General features: G+C 30.0%; 1 protein-coding gene across 1 annotated transcript in view; it reads right to left on the reverse strand.

The window, feature by feature from the left end:
- Positions 1-10652: 10652 nt before the first annotated feature.
- The window catches only part of LOC148280070 (zwei Ig domain protein zig-8-like), a 180575-nt gene continuing 173069 nt past the window's right edge, over positions 10653-18158 (reverse strand). The window contains exons 5-7 of the mRNA XM_088228969.1: positions 16922-17041; positions 13999-14196; positions 10653-11619 (exon numbers count right to left, since the gene is read on the reverse strand). Coding sequence (XP_088085095.1) covers positions 11483-11619; positions 13999-14196; positions 16922-17041 — 455 coding nt within the window. The 3' untranslated portion in view covers positions 10653-11482. The remainder of the gene's footprint in view (positions 11620-13998; positions 14197-16921; positions 17042-18158) is intronic.

An 18158-nucleotide genomic window follows, 5' to 3' on the forward strand; every position in this document is an offset into this window, starting at 1 on the left:
TAAAAAAAAAAAATGAGTAAGTTATACATACAACAATTTTAACTTTATTAAAACATGGGTATAAAAAGAAAAATATCAAGAAAAATAAATATATTTTTGTATGCATGTCAGCGTACGAAAGATACAAAAAACTCGATATATTTGTATATAAAATGAGTTAACACCAGATCGTTAGCATAAGTAGCTTTTGAAAATAATTCGTTAATCGTTACTTATGTTAACGATCTAATCTTACTTATACTAACTGCTACTCATACTTATGCTATCGATCGATAGTTTAGTGTGAAAATAATTTAGAGTATTTTGTCTAATTCTACGTGTTGGTATATTATGATATTTACTAAATCCAGGAGCGCAACAATCGATTTTTTTTAGAATAAGCACTTATTACTACTACCATCACGCCAATTCCTGGTAAGAGTAGGCCGAGATAATAGACTGCCACACACGTATATCCTGGTATACATTTCTAGCTTCTTCCACATTTATACAACTTGTTATACATGCCCTTCTGTTCTGCCAGCTTTTGATATGACCAGACTTAAGATTTCGGTGTATCTTATCATGCCACGTATACATTGGTCGTCCTTGTCCCACGCTATCATCAATTCTCGTCATTTATACCTGTTTAACCAATCTTGTAACATTCATTCGTTCTACATGGCCAACACATCTCAGATACTCTTTCTTAGTTTTATTAATTACACCTGACTAAAATTTACACTTTCTCTTGATTGAATTATTTGTAACCCTATCATATATATATTTCCCACACATTCGTCTGAGATATCGGATTTCGGCACTAATTAAAGTCACAAATAGGGGCACGAATAAAATACCCGAAAATTTAGCAAAAACATACTGAGTTACAAATGAGTTAATAATAACATACTCCAAAATCAAAATTTTAATTTTCGTTTTAAAAAAAAATGTATTTGCTTAATTTTATTTTCTTAAAGGTTATCATTGTCCTCTTATTTTAGATATTGTTATTGCTATTCAAATCAGTTAAAAATTCTTCACAGTTTAGTGATTAAGCAAAGCTTTTTCAAATTTTTTGAATCGTATTTGTCATTCTGCCATTCAAAGTGTAGTACCTTATTTTTAGTTGTGGGGGTCAGTGCTATGCAAGCTCCTGACGTCGCTTCAACCTGTGACGATCTATTGTGACGGGTCCCCGTGAATAGTTCTCGCATCTAAGGGAAAGATTAATTACCTTGGTTCAACCACTCACTTGAAGCTAGCTCAAAGAAACTTTACCTTCCTGGCTCCGAATTTTTTTAATAAACTTCCATCAGCCATAAAGAACTCCACAAGTGCGAATGTATTAAAGAAAAAACGTTTGCAATTGGTTGCTTCACATCGATAAAGACGAGGTTGTCAATTTTTTTAAAGTTCCAGATTAGCAATTATTAAAAATGTACAAATCTGCTGTCCTTCTATATTTTTACTTTTATTTGATTTTTACATATCTTGATATTTTTATGTTTTTTTCATTATGTATTATTTAATTTAGTACGTACTATTATTTGGCATATGATTTCTTGCTCCTATTTCTTATATTTCTTACTATAGTATTGAGTGAGTTTCTAGAAAACATATCTCAATGATCATTTCAATTATGTTTTTATATAAATTCTCTTTCTGTGGATTTACATGATACTCTTATTTTGTTTTTTTAATACTTCTATATTTTACTATTATTTTGTTGATTTTAATGATACCATTATTTTCTATATTTGATTATGTGTGATTCTTAATTTGTATAATTTATATTTTTCAAATTATATTCGATTATCTTTTTTGCATTGCATTCTTTGGAAATTTATTATTTGTTACTTTCACCTTTTTTCTAGATTGTTATTATTTTGCATCACATGTCATTATAATTAATTTTACTATGTATTTTTATAATTATTTATTACGGCTTGACACGAGCATAGCCTAAAAAGCCTTAATGAGTTCATTAATATTTAAAATAGTGTAATTTAAATGAATAAATAAATCTAAACCCAGGTCTATAAAGAGCCTGGCTACTGTGTGGAAGGCGAGAGTTTACATTTTGACAAATCTCCCCCTCCAGCCCAGATTTGTAAAGTATCGGGCTATTAGGTTGGGGGTGAGCTCTTTAACATCCTTAGGTTTAACCAGTGGTCCCCTGAGAACGAGGCTCCTTTTATGATGTAAAGCATCACATTCAAATAATATGTGTATAAGTGTTTCCTCATTTGCACTGCAGAACCTTTATAAAGAAATTTTGGAAAGGTTTATTCAAGCAAGGTGTTTGTTCAATCTGCAGTGTCCTGTAAGGGAAGTATAGTACCTACAAGGGCCCTTCTTTTAAATTTCACGGGTAAGGTAGACTGGTACCTAATTAGTTGTAGTGACCGATCAATTTATATTTTTAAATATATAATTCCTCCGTACGTGTGATGTCACTGAACTCCTCCAAAAGGGCTTAACCGATTTACGTGCGGTTTTCAGAGAAATATAGATCTTTGCGCTGTGCGTGTTTGTAGATATTAAAATCTTCAATCTAATGTGTAAAAAAGAAGTAAGGAGCATCAATGTTGTATTCCGTGATCTACCAGGGTTGCATTTGCGGAAAATGCAATATACAAAATATTGTAAGATTTTGTTTTTTGGTGCATAAAAAAAGTTTGTCATTGAATGTTTACAAACAGCATTTCTTTTTTGTGGATCTCAATCAGATTATTTTCTCAAGTTTCTTATTATTTCTACCATTTATTATTTTTTAATGGATTTTTGGTAATACTAAAATAAAATTAAATTCTTACATTTTTTAAAATCGTATTCCTACATAAGTACAAACCTCTGTTGGTAAGAAGACCAAAGTTTGACGTTTGCAAAAAGAATGCCGTATTTGAAAAAGTATTTATTTTATGTTTTGGAATTCAATCATAAACAAGTACCGGCGTAAGTATAGCCTGTGAGCTCGCCAATACATGACAGATGACATTAACATAACCATAGAAAAACATAGCAGTTGAGCTCTCAGAAGTAAAGCAACGTGAATGCAGCAATGCTTGAACTACATGTCAATAATATTCTAATAATAAATAATATTATTTGGCCATACGGAACTTTAAAGCACACCTTGGTTTAATTAATAATAGTATTTTATCGGTTAGGTAGGTGTATTTAAAAAAAATGTTGCGTACCTGAAAAAAGCACAAATAATTATGTTTTTGTAAATGATGTCAGTAGCGACACTCAGAGAGTGGCTTTGTGACGTTTTGACATTTTTTATAAGAAATTCATGGCGTAGCCGAAATACTGTTATAAAAACGAGGATGTTTTTGTTGATTGACGTTAGCAGGCGCTACCCAGGAGCGACTTTGTGACGTGAGAAATTATTTAAAAAAAGAGATTCATGGCGTAGCCGAAATATTGTAATTAAAACGAGGATGTTTTTGTTGATTGACGTTAGCAGGCGCTACCCAGGGGCGACTTTGTGACGTGAGAAATTATTTAAAAAAAGATATTCATGGCGTAGCCGAAATATTGTAATTAAAACGAGGATGTTTTTGTTGATTGACGTTAGCAGGCGCTACCCAGGGGCGACTTCATGACGTGATGAAATTATTAATTTAAATATTTTTTTTCATTTTACATAGCGTAGCCGAGATAAGAAATTGCGTGGTGTTTCGAAATTTAACCGTGTAGGTAGCCGCCTACTTACAATATTATTTTTGTATTTGTATAACTCCTGTTTTATAATGTTTATGTATTTATCGCTATAAGAATTAAACTAAAGATAGTTTTTACTTTTAATCGCTATCCGTTTTTTAAATCATGTTTGTAACACTCAGTAATATTTATTTTTCAAGTATTCAATGTTATTTTTGCATTTTAATTAATATTGTTAATATAAAGCGTATTTTTATTTATTCGAATTTACTAGACTGTTTTTATTACAAAAAATAAACATGCATATTTCTCTATGTATTTTTATGTTATAAACAATCTATTAAAATAATACACATCAAATTTCCATTGTCTGTTGATTTTATTTGCAATCTTCATTTTTTTCGATGGTTAAAACTCTAGGAAATTCAAAGACAATAAAATTTTTACTGTCATATATTGGCGAGCTCACACGCTATACATAGCCCCAAGTACCTTGGTACTTCTACTATTTTTTTTTATTTTTTTTAATTTAAATTTCATTGATAAACCCTTACGGGTTACATACATTTAATAAAATATTTTTACTTTTAAAATTCACATTCTACTGTTAATAAAAATATTTTAACATCTTTTGTAAATGTTGTCTGAGTCTTTTGTTTAGTTTTGTCTGGTAGTTTATTGTATAATTTATGTCTATTGTTTATTGGTCTCGATTGTCCTTTTCTCGTTTTAAAAGGTTGTTTATAATTTTTTTGATATTCTCTTATTGTGTTCATGTTTACTACAGTTTTTTTCAAGTTTTAATTCTTCGTCTACAATTACATTAGTGGCTAATTTATGAATACATTTTAAGGATTGTAGTTTAAAGAGTTCAGTTACATTTAATTGTTTGAAAAGTTCTTTGAATATTAACAATTTTTAGTTTTGGAATTCAATCATAGACAAGAACCTAGGTACCTACTTATTAATGAAAAGTATTTTTTCAAACTATTAGCAGGCAAGCCAACGTTCGGGCAGAACGATGTCTGTCGGGTCCGCTAGTAACCAATAAAAACGCTTAACTTTGCCGTTTTGAAGTGAATTTTAACTTATATAAATACGTTTCAGTTTCAGTCAAAAATCTTGATTCAGCGGATCAGTTCTTAGTATTTTCAAATAAAACATTTTAACCGTTTATGTTAATTCAATATAATTTTAATATCTTAAAATTCATTTATAGGTTTCAATAAATCTGTTTTCATGATATGCATTATTTTTATCAATCTGTTTTTTTTTAAATGAGTTTACATTTTTAGGTATCTCCATATTGTGTTGATTGAAATAACTGTAATTGTCTAGACCTCACATTCATTTTTCTAAAATGTTTTCTATCTCTGATGAAATATGTTAATCCTGTAAATATTGTTGATAATACGTACAACTTACATTATCATCATTCGCTCGACAGCCCTAGGTTGGTTTTGACTGAATCCAGGAGTCTCCTTCACTCTTGCCTACCTGTATGCCGCCCTTCCTCTCCAGGTCCTTGCTTCTGACATTGTCGTATCTGCGCTGATGCGGTCCATCAATCGCATTTTAGGCCTTCCTGATCTTCGTCATCCTTGAGCCAAAAATACATTTAAGCGTTTAATGGGGTTTTCGTCGTCTATTCTTATTAAATGGCCCGCCTACTCCAAGCGCCTCACCTTGATGGAGTTAATAGCGGGAGAAAACTATGAAGACTCAATTAATAAATTGAATGAAGATCTACAGAACATATCGTCATGGCTAAAGATAAATAAATTGAAATTAAATGTTAGTAAAACAAAATATATGGAAATAGGTAATAAAGCACATGGCATAACAATGAATGTAAATATTGATGGTAAAATTATTGAAAGGGTTGATGAAATGAAATACATAGGAATTATTCTTGACTCCAGATTAAATTTAACATCACACTTTGAATATATATATAAGAAAATTTCAAAAAAGATTTTCTTCCTAGGAAGAATTCGAAAAAAAATAAACAAAAAGAGTGCAGAACTTATATACAAAACAATAATTGCCCCTCATTGGAACTATTGCTCTACTATATTATATTTAGCTAACGAGGGAGACATAAACAAGTTTGAAATACTACAAAATAGAGCAATGAGAATTATACTGAAAAAAAGCAAATATAATAGTGTTGAAAAAATGAGAAAACAATTGAACTGGATAGGAATAAAGAAAAGACTATTGTATAATGTATTTGTATTTATATATAAAGTGTTTAATAATCTCATGCCAAAGTATTTTATAAGTGAAATTATATTAAATAGAAATGTACATAAATATGGGACAAGAAATAGAAATAGGATAAGACTACCACTTAAGAAAAAAACAAAATCACAAAATAGCTTAATGTATAAAGGGTTCAAACTGTATGATGAGATGCCTGAAAGTATGAAGAATGAAAGAAAACTTACGGATTAAAAAAAAAAATGTTATGTTTATTGTAATAATGTAATTATGTAAGAAATATTTAATAAGCATTTGTTATAATTGTAAATATATTAGTTAATATACAATGTAATATTAACTAACTTAAGTAAATAAATAAAATAAAATAAAAAATAAATTACATCGGGCGCTCCAAAGATTTCATTTAGCTTCCTAATGTACTGACAAAAACTTTAGTTAATAAAAATAAAAAAAATGAAAAGCGAAGATCTTAAATGGCTGAATACTTTTAAAATAAATTTGTTTTCTTTTTTTAATAAAAGCTTTTTCAGTTCTTTACGATTTTAAATGCCCATAAAATTTGCGGTGAATTTCAACCCCAAATTATTAAAATTCTATAGAAATTGGCATAACCAAACTCTTGCACCTTTGCGAATTATTGTTTGTGGCTAACTTATTCAAAGAGAACTTTAATACAATACTGCTCAAATCAAACACTTTTGATGGCAACGGTCTGTAGATGTTTGGCCAGCAATCAAAACATTTACTGAATAATTTTAATACCAATTAGGAGTTTATTAACCCTTATTAGTATCCACAATATTGTTCTAAACGAAAATCTCCTATCCGATAAAATACAGTCATAACTCAAAAAGGAAGAATTTCCAGAACTTAATAAACGCGTCATCTTAAAATCATGTATTATTTTTGCGTTTTTGTTTTCAGTTATTTAAAAATTGGCCGATGTGTCATATTTATATATTATGTTTGTCTTAAAAAATACTTTGACCTTTTCAAAGAAAAAATTTAAGCCATAAAAAAAAATTGCATTAGCATCATTTTTTTTGTTTTTTGCAATGTTATTGTTTTTTTTTTTTAATGTATTAATTTTCAATACATCATGAAATCGGCAAAAAACTCAAGTCAATTCAATTCAGTATAGACACTGTCAAATTCGACATTAAAAACATACCCCATTAGCTTTAAAATAAACTCATAAAATAAATTTTTCAGCTTAACAGATATTAAAAATAAATAATAATAAATGTGGTATATATGTTGGTATATTATACTATTTTTGATCAAAGAATTAAATTTGATTTAAAACATTTCAATAAATAAATATCAATACATATTAGTATATGACCGCTTGCTAAATTTTATTCGTCTACGGGTTTCGAGACGTACACGTTTCTTCGTCAGGACATTAATTACACTAAATTGCAAATCCTACCTTCACCAAAATAGTTGCGCATAGAAACAAAACAACATGCTGATAAGACACGTTATATTAGAAGCCATTTTTTAGACCAAAATTTCATTTATTTTAATAATTTTGTACAAAGTTCATGTGTCTTAAAGTTGATTTTTTCTGCTTTTAAGAAGCTTCTATTTTTTTTTCAGTGTTCAATCAGAAGATATTTTTTTAAGTGGGCCATTCAGGAACTTCTCAGCATTTGCTGTTGTGGAGCAGAAACCACTTAAAACTCTTCAGGAGGAGCCAGCCAGTTAACAAATCATTGACAGGCCTTCTGTTTTACTAAAAGAGTGTTCGGCATTTTTTATCCTACTTTGGTTTATTTTTCCAATGTCTTGCGCTAATTTGACCATGTAAGATATGATATGATACCATATGCACAGGTTCTCGCTCATTCTCTTGCAACACGCTGAAAAAGGGTCAATGCATTAACAGGTGAGCGATATCTCGAAGTTTTTCTGTTTTAACCTCCGATTTAAAATAGTTGAATATGGGGAGAGGATGAAGAGAGGATTATGAATTTACTAGGTACAGAGTGATCATAAAGCTATACCGAGGAAGCTATATAAGGCAGTGAAATAGGATCAATACCTCTTTCCTACTTCTGCCTTGCTTGCATAGCTCCCGAAACAACAGAGCCCTTCTGAAATAATTTTAATCTTCCAAGTATAAACCTCACAAATACAGAGAAACAACAACTTTTTTTACAGTTCACACCTACATTAATATTATTTCTTTTTTTTTTTCATAATTCCATGTATTTCTTGAAATAGGTTTTTCCTGCTTTTAAAAAGCTTCAATTTTCTTACATAATAAAAATAATAAGACCTCATTGATTATTTAATGAAAATGTTTGATATTGTGGGACATACAAATGTAGGTAATTAGTCAAATATAAATAATTATTTAAATTAAGTCGACTGTTTCACCACAAATTCAGTGCTTTAAATTTTGATAATAAGATATTTTAAACTCACATTTTATAGCTAAATCAAAATTTGCATTTGATTAATCAAACATTAACAGGAAGGAAACGAGAAATAAAATATTTTTGATATATTCTAAATTATTTATTTCCATAAATTTTGACATAAATTTCTCTACATTAAAAATATTTCTTTACATATTTACATATTTTAACATAATAAATTGTGGTTTCTATTATACTTCAGTGGAAAAATTCATAATATATTTAGTGTATAGTGTCTTAATAATCACGATTCCCTAAAAAAGTGTTTACAAATTATACATCGCTGTTCATTCTGCTTCGTGCCGTAAACTATTTTAAGATTTATTTAAAATTAAATATTTTGATAGCGGTTAACAAAATGGCTCAGAATTAGGATTTGATATGACGTAATAATATTTTTTATAAGCAAAATGCTTTTTAAATAACGAGAAAAAAAAATCTATTGAAATCTTGTGATAGATACAAAAAAAAACATTTATTGAGTCGAAAATACTTTTTTTCCATATTATTCTTTAAGTTGACGTATTATAAAAAAAATAATGTACTAGTATTTTAATAAAAATGATTATCTATTAATTTCGAAAACACTTTGTTTATTTTGTGATTTTACATTTATTGAATTTTTTTACTTTTGTGTTTAAGGCAGTGCTTTAACTCATATAACAACAAGGTAAATAAATAAATCTAAAGGAATAAAAGTTTTCAAACAAATAAAAAATGAAACAATATTTTTTTTATCAAAATAATCTCCCCGATAAAATAAAAACTATTAAAACTAACAAATCACTTAATTAATTCAAAGTAAATTAAATGTTTTTTTAGCGAGTAAAAACAACAGTCTGTGTACTGTATTCTTATTATCTGTTTTTGTCTTTATTTTGTAAAATTTGTTTTTCTCATGTATATAAATTTCAATTGCTAAATAACTATAACATTGTTAGTTGCTCTCCAAGCGTTTGTATTTTTTTTGGAAAATTACGGTTATAAGATTAACTAAATATTTCAAAATAGATTGTAAAAGAAATAGGAAGAATCATTTCTCGTAACCATATCAATTAAAAAAACATTGTTATTTTATCAATTTTTGACATTATTAAAAATATTTTTGTGGTTTTATTTAAAACTGTTATATAACAAAAAATAATTTCAACGGTTTGAAATAATAATCATAAAACAGTTGGCTAAATTTACATGAAATTCTTGTAAAAACTAACACGAGAAAGAATACATGAAAAATTATTCATTTACTGAGCGTTGTGCTTTTTCTTACTTTTTATCTCTATATATTTTTTCTCATATTTAATTTATAATAATTTATCACGAAGTGGCTTAGTGTTAAGTCCACTTTTATTTATAATTTTTACCAGTGATCGGGTTTTTTCATGACCAACATCGTCGTACTGATGGTTAAAATGAATGAAATGATATTTAAATTAAAACAACATAAATCTATTACGACAACTGAGACGAAGAATATAGGGAGACCTTAACATTCACAAGGCTTATGACCTGTCATTGGGTAGTTTATTTGAAAATGTTGTGAATTAAAAAAACATCGATTAAGAAAAAATCAGTCGAAATTTTAATGTAACCTTTTTTACCATACATTTACTAAACTCTCAGTAAAAGGGGCAATGGAAGCAGTAAAGTTAAATTGTATTTAAGTCATGGTATATATTATATGTTTTTTTGGTTTAAGCGAGACTGAAAGTAAAACCCTCTGTTTTTGGAATGGATTTCGAATATGTGAAGACATTGCTTTCTTTCTCTGACTTTTCGCGATAGTAAATCAATTTTCAAATATGTTAATAACATATTATTTTATTGAAAAAAAATTCAAAAATAAAGAGGTATATACTCGTATATATCAATTTTTACATTTTCACGTTGATTGCTCAACGAATATACACTCGTAAGATGATCAGTCTTACGTTTATATGCAGTTCCAAAAACTATTAAATAATACTGAGATCTCTGTTGCAACAAATTTAGATCTACTCGTATATTACTCCCAATGGATAAAATACCAGCCTGTCTGCAAACATTTCGACATACTTAGAACATTGTTGAATTAACTAACTGGTGAAAAAAGAAGCATTGTTGAAAAATTGTTTTTAGGCGTTGCCTACTCGTAATAGGTGAACTGGTTCAGCCGAATGAATTTTACCCACATGATGAAGGTTTCAGCTATTTGACTTCACAAAAGTCAACTGATGGAAGAGTTGAGGAAATGTGGATGTTTAAACAAAAGCAAAGTGGTGAATATTACGCTGTGTGTAAAATGAACACTGAAACCAGCCACTGACAGATCATAGACATTGTAAATGCCTAGATTTCAATATTTCGTTCTTAAAAATGTTTTTCCTCTCTGTTGCAACATATGTAAATACAACTTTATCCCTGGGAGACAATCCAGCCTGTCTGCAAGCATTTGAACACACTCAAACATTGTTGAATTAACTACCTGGTAAAAAAAGAAGTATCAAAATAGGAAAATTGTTTTTAGGCGTTGCCTAGTACATAGTTGAATTAGTTCAGTCGGATGAATCTGACCCACATGAAAAAAATATCAGCTATTCTTTTTCACAAAAGTCAACTGATGCAAGAGTTGAAGGAATGTGAAAGTTTGAATGGCAGAATGGTGAATGTTACAGTGTGTAAAGTGGCCACTGAAACCAGCCACTGACAGATCATAAGCCCTTTATATGCCTAGACTTTCATATTACCTTCTCAAAAATGTTTCCCTCTCTGTTGCTGTAAATTGAATTGATGTATTTTACATACTTTGAAATATTTTTTCATATCAATTGTAGCGGAATTCAACGGTATTTCGAATGAGGCAGGCAAATGAACTCACCGCTTCACCGCGAGGCGGTTTTCATGAAATATGTTTGTAATTTTACTGTTTTATGATGAAAATAATTTACCGTTTTCACAATTTGCATTGGTATTTACAAAAATCTTACATCTATTTACACTTACACCATCTTAAAATACACACTTAACCATTTTTATAAATAAAATCACTTCGAACAATCAAGTTTTTGCACCGACGAAACTAAATATTTTGTTAAAATCTATAAGTACCCTACTTTTAATATCATTTTTATTAAAACTGTGTGACATATTACAAACAGTTTTTTTGTGATTGTATAAAAAATGTGTTTTTAAGGTTTTTTTCAGCTTATACGATTGTTAAGACTAGAAGAAAAAAGACACGCGATTGAGCAGTGAAGTGATATTATAAGATTTACTGATAGCGTTGTCAATGAGGCTGTATTTGTATTCCCATGTTGCATGGCTGCTGGATGCTCTCCTGAAAAAAAAAACAGTTTTAATAATATTTTGAAACTATTATATTTTTGCATTTTTTATTTCACTTTCGAAGGTCATGTAAAAAAACGTTATTAAACATTTACAAAAACGGAGCATTTATAATTTAAATAATAAAGTTTGTTTTAGGAAGCAGATCTTTTTCCAGAAAATATATATATAAATGAATTTTTTTTACAGTACGCCCCAGGCATGAACAAAAATAGTCGTAATTTAAAAAATGAACAAAAACACATTTAAAAAAAATAAAAACATGTAGGAACCAAACAAGCATACTGCGATGCAAAATCAAAAGTAAAAAAAAAATGTACTAAAAAAGAGAAAAATATGGAAATAATGTAACATTTTAGGTATAAAAAAATTTGCATTTAAAAACACAAAGGATATAAATTAAATAAGAAAAATTCAGTAGCGAATTAATAATAATCAATTTTTCCTTTTTTCTTTTTAAATACGAAAATAACAAAAAACATTAAAAAAATGGTGTTAGCATAAAATATTATTAAAACATAAATTAAATAAAAGTATTTTTTTAAGATAATAATGGTTTACATAGAAAAAGTATTTTAAATAATAATTTTAAAAAGAGCATAATACAAAATTGTTTATAATAATTATAGTAATACACATAATAAAGAACAGAGAAAAAATTGCATGAAAAATAAAGTTTGACATTGACTTTAATAATGCACTTTAAATAATGCATGTTAAAACGTTTTTAATTATTTGTATGAATCATTTTGTTTTAATTTGTTAAACTTTCCGTAGAAAGATACATTGGCGGTCTTGTTACAAAATGGTTATTTATTCCAACTTATAAATACAATTAAAGCTGTTGTTTATATCATTTATGTTTCAAAACGAATGAGAGAAGAAATAAAATAATGAAACAAAATATATATGCAAAAATAGAATTAGCAATATGTGTGCATAAATGTATTTATATTGATATTAGTCTTGGGGGAAAGGGAATAAAAAGAAAATAATAAAGGAGAGATTTAAGAAGAGAAAGGAGATGTTTCTTTAGGCGTGATTTAAACACGGATACCGTAGAAACGTCTTTGATAGTGAATAATAGATGGAATATGATTCCGCAATAGAGCCGCATGGATACTATATGAGTTATAGCAGAAAGAGAAATGTAATTTATAAAATTCAATCAACGTATATTCCTCAAGAGCGCACTCTCAAATAGCATTGTTGATTTGTATTTTCACCGAGAATCGAACCCGGAACCCTCTGTGTATGAGGTAGGAGTCTAAGACATAACACTGCCTATAATAAGACCAATTTTCGATTTTCAGGAGGCCCAATTACAGTGGTGAATTACATCACAGAATACCCAGGCTTGAGAAAAATCACATTTCAATATTTGTGTTCTCACCGGGAATCGAACCCAAAACCTTTCATGAGTGAGTCAAGCGTCTTGACTACTTCACCATGGAGGCTGCCGCACGATTCCGTAAATAAGTATACATAGTTAATACCAGGGAATCTTTATAAAGCTTGTGAATTGAAAAATATATACGGAGTGTCTGTGAGATAGAGATTTTTATTTTTCAAAAACAACCGCAGGTCGCTTACAAAAAACTGTAAAAATCACTTTCTGAAAATAGTGTTGATCACAGAAACGACATTTTTCAATTTGCAGAAAACACCCACAGCGCAAGAACACTCTTACGCTATAAATGCTGATGGGAAGATGGATGCCTTTTTGAAATCTAGTTCCTTTTTAATAAATTAAAATGGATAAATTCGAAGGTATCCTATTTTAATTAATTATTGATTTTAAAAAATCCTTAAAAAAATCCCAAAATCCCTATAATACAGAATAAATTATTTTTTACGTTGGGGCTAAAAATTGATTTAGGGATTCTTTACAATTAAGTAAGAAATTAAAAAATGTTAATATTAAATAACATGTTCAATACATTATGACACAACATACATCAGCGTTTTACTAACGCTGACTATTTTCTGTAAAATGCACATCTTAGCCTGTGTAGTGAGCCAGTCTTTAAAATCATAAAACTTGGTCAGATACGTAATTTTTTTATTGTTTGTATTATTAATGAAATAAATGTACGCATTATTTATTATTTGACACAGTAAAAAACATTTCAACTTTGGTGTCGATTTGATTATTTACCTTTTCTACAAAATTGCTATTATTTGAGTTTTACTTTTCTTTGGCTAGCTGTTTTCTGCGTAACTACGTTCAATTTAGGAATGTTAGAAAAAAGGGATACATTGCCATAGTCAAATGGCATCTTGTTTAAGATTACTGAATTCATGGCCTCGTATGAGGTGTATGGTATGAAAACGGTGCATGAGACGGTCAAATATAATTTTGTGTAATTACCGTTTATGACGTGAACATTGACACTTGCGCCTCCTGCTGACGTAGGAACACAGCTGTAGTTTCCTGAATCGGTTATTTTTGCTCTGCTTATCCTGAGCCGTGACGTCAGAGCGTCCGTCCACTCAGACTCAACAAGCACTCTCGAAGCCTCGGAATGGTCGTTTGGATGCTGCAAAGGAACCTCTACTAAGCTGGTACCTAGAATCAGTCAAGTCAATTTATTATTTAGCCTTAATTTATTGCATGAAATCAGTTTTTTGGTATTTATTTTTGGTGGAACTTTATTGTATTTCACCTCCTAAGAAGTTATTTATATTATTTGTCTTTTTATAGATCTGACGATCCGTTCTCCTCAAACTATTTAACTATCCTCATATTGCTGAGGGCAGTGGTCGGCAAACCGCGGCTCGCGAACCGCATGCGGCTCTTAAGCCACTCGAGTGCGGATCAGCGCAAGTTACACTTTTTGTTCAATTTATTTAATATACAGTTTCTATAGAAGAACTTCAAGAACTATTTCCCTTTGAATGATTGGTGTATATATTTAGATACACGAAGAAGCACCATATTAAACCTGATAAAATTATTTCAATTTCAACCTATGGAGCTAAAAGTATAACCAAAGTAAGAAAGGTTTTTATTTCTATTTTTGAAGAAAAAATAAATGACGAGATACTTAAATAGGTGCGAAGGTTTTCACGGTCACTGTTATCAATATCTAATTATTCTTTCCTACAAAACTAGAAATGTGCCTACTGCTGACTGTGACACGGTACAAATTACTAGTACATAAACACATACATTTCTTTATAAAACACACAGTTTTCCCTGAAGATGGCTCCTGCAATGGTAGCCGAAACGTCGGATCAAATCCAACATACACGGTATCACCCAAAAAAGATACATAATATTGTTCACGAGATACTTGTTTACCATTGCATCATTCATCAAGAGGCAAACATTTTCAAATGTTACGGATTTGGTGATCAAGATTGCCAAAACAAATGTCGTTAAATCTTCTTTAAATCGCTAATTTAAAGAATGTTTACTTAATAACAGAGAGTAAATACAGAAATCTTCACTGCATAGTAAGATTCGTTGGCTTTGAAGAAAAAATAGTTTAAAACAAAAACGAATTTGGCTCTCAAAAGAAATCTTAATTGTCGTTATGCTGATCTTTGGCTCTTTTGACTAATGAGTTTGACGACCACTGGTTTAGGGGGTTTTCCAGGTGGACGCCGTAGCGGCGCGCCCTCCGAAAGATAATTCTTTAGATGTTATGGACACCTGTCTATTTCTGCTCATTCAGTTTATGTGGTCTCTTCGGAATCTTTTACAGGATCTGATCCAGTGCGCCATACATTTTGTTTCGCACGTTTCTCGCATAAATTCATTTCTGAATGTTTCCGGTAATCGATTTAAAGACCCTCATCTCTGATGTTCTTAGCGGGTTCTTCGTTCTCGTGGTATCCGCTTGTGTTTCCACATAATACGTCAAGATGGATCTCACACGTGTCTTATATACTCTTACTTTGCTTTAAATTCAAATTTAAAGTTTTTCCCTAGGAATTTTTTTCGCATGTTTTTACCTAGGAAGTTACTAAGATTAACATATTACAACAAAAATGACGAACATTAAATAGATAAAAAAAAAATATGGAAGTCTTCGAATTTACAGAGCTTTTGACCTGTAATTGACTAGTTTTTAAAAAATAAAAAAACCAAAATGTTTTTTTTTGTTTTTTACAATATACATAAGTGGTAAAACAGAGTATTCAAAGAATAAAACATAGCTATGAAAAACATATTACTGGTTAAAATAGTAAACAAAAAATCTCACAAAAGCATGGCCTGTTCGTGGATATACAAGGAAATGTAATGAAAATGTTATGCTTAAGTGACAACTTTAAATGCTGTATACCATTCATCAGTTTTCCTATGTTTGATCATTCATATTCTTTGGATTCTTTCATCTAAGTCGATATGAAGAGCCACGGTCTTTAAAACGGTTCTTCGGATATGTAAACGAAGAACTTTCATTCCTTATAAGCCCTTTAATGTCTTGACTTTTATCTTTTTGTATTTAAAATATTTTTTATTTCTGTTGTTATATATTAATCTTTATTGTGGCCGAACTGTATCGTATAAATACATAATTAAGCCAACTGAATTTTTAATTTTGCTAGTGAAATTTGTTAGTGGAAGTTCATTGTAAATAATAAACTATTTACTAGTGTAGTTTATTGGTGATAATTTCAGTAGTTTAGTCATGAACTGCCAAAAAACTGTTGACCTTGTGCGTCCAGGACTACAAAATTTTATGGTTTGAACAGCAAACAAGTTTATGTAAGATTCTCAGGAGGCTTTTGTGTTGCGTAAAAAAGCGTTCACAAGACAAATAAAAAAACATTGTCTTGTCCAAGCATTGAAACTATTGTCAGCGATTCAGACGACAGGCCAACGGACCGAGGCATTGTCCCAAATACAGACGGGCAGGCTATCGCAGGACGATGGATTACTCCATCACCTCGCGCAGCACATACAAAATGTCATTACAGCAGCCACTTGCTCGAGGCAAGCGTATCGCTCTGAAGCATTTTTTTGCTAAAAAAGTCAACAGAAAAAATATTTTCTAACAAAACATAATGTATCTTAGTATATTTTCTTTATTTTTTTGCGAATTCGCTTGTAATGCACGCCGTCGTGTTTTCATTTTCGTGACTTAAAACTGTTGTGTTGTTCCATTGTCTTGTCTTGCGCTATCGATATTGTTCACGGAGCTGGTACAAGACAATAACGTCATATAGATTGTATTGTCTTTGTGTAAACGCCACTCAACTTAGCGAACAGAAGCAAATTTGCTTAATGGCAGTTTTCACTAGAAGTTGATGTTACAATAAATAGTATATTTAAAATATCATACCTTTGTACCAAAAGATTGTGCCAAGGTCATGTGGACCCTGACTAATGATGCAGGTCAGGCTAACAGCACTTCCTGCTTTTACATAGATGTCAGAAGGGCCGAGGATTTTAGCTTTCGCTTCTGTAACAAATATAAAAACAACACTTTAAAGAATATTGTTGACAAGTCTGAAAAGGGTCAATGGTCCAGTGCTTGCATAGAAAAAAATAACATTCTCAAAACAAAATAAACATTCAGATTTTATTATTTCTTCACAATATTTTGAATAATCTCACTTCGCCTATTTATCTGACAGAGCTTTTCCAACCCTATCACGAGATGGACTATCTCTTCACTCTAGTTACGAGAGAACCCTTTTAATACCCCTTTACCGCCCTAATTTTATTGCCTTTTCTTTTACAGTAGTAGCAGTTTAAATCAATATTAAAATGTCAATATCTAAATGTTTGAGTAGTTCTTTTCTTTCTTTTTACCATTCTATCGCATCTCTTTTCCGTTCTTCATAGTAAGTATAGTGTATTTTTTTAGTTAAGTTTTGCTTTTAATTTTTGAACTAAAGTATCATCATCATCATAATCATTTTCTTTCCACACCGTATGGTGCAAAAGGTACTGCATTGGTACACCAATTGCAGCGTATCTTGATATTTTTATTTGCATGAAGGTAATGTGATCAGTCTTACGCTTCAGGTACCAGTCTAGAGACTATGAATGGTGTAAAAAAAAATACCCCTTTAAATAATATTCAAATGAACCATGTCGAGAATCGAACCCAAGACTTGTTACATGGTTGGCAAATTCACTGGTTGTTACACCAAGAGGCCGATCTGAAGTGAACTGAATCCAGCTTTTGATAGGTCGGAAGCCTCGTAAATTCCTAGGCTTCCATATTCTCTTCTCGAAAATGTTTTCCCTCTCTGTTGCAATACATTTAGATACATATATTTATTTATTTCTTTATTTATTTATTTTATTTATCTTATTTTATTTGGGATTTTTAAAGCTATTACATAAACAAAATAATTAGAAAAATCTTAACAATACTAAAGCCAATTAAAAAAATCCACTGTAAATATAATGACACATAATATATAAGAAAAGAAGTTAAGTAATTGTATTTGTGTGACGTTTGTAAATCGATTCGCATGAGCCGCTGTGGTATATTTGGACTAAGCATCTTATCATAATAATAATTGCCTGATTTGTCTAGCGCCGTTTTTGTGAAAAATCACCTCAAG

Source organism: Micrasema longulum, unplaced genomic scaffold (assembly GCF_059751315.1).
Source record: "Micrasema longulum isolate JH-2025_06_02 unplaced genomic scaffold, ASM5975131v1 h1tg000619l, whole genome shotgun sequence".
Lineage (NCBI taxonomy): Eukaryota > Metazoa > Arthropoda > Insecta > Trichoptera > Brachycentridae > Micrasema > Micrasema longulum.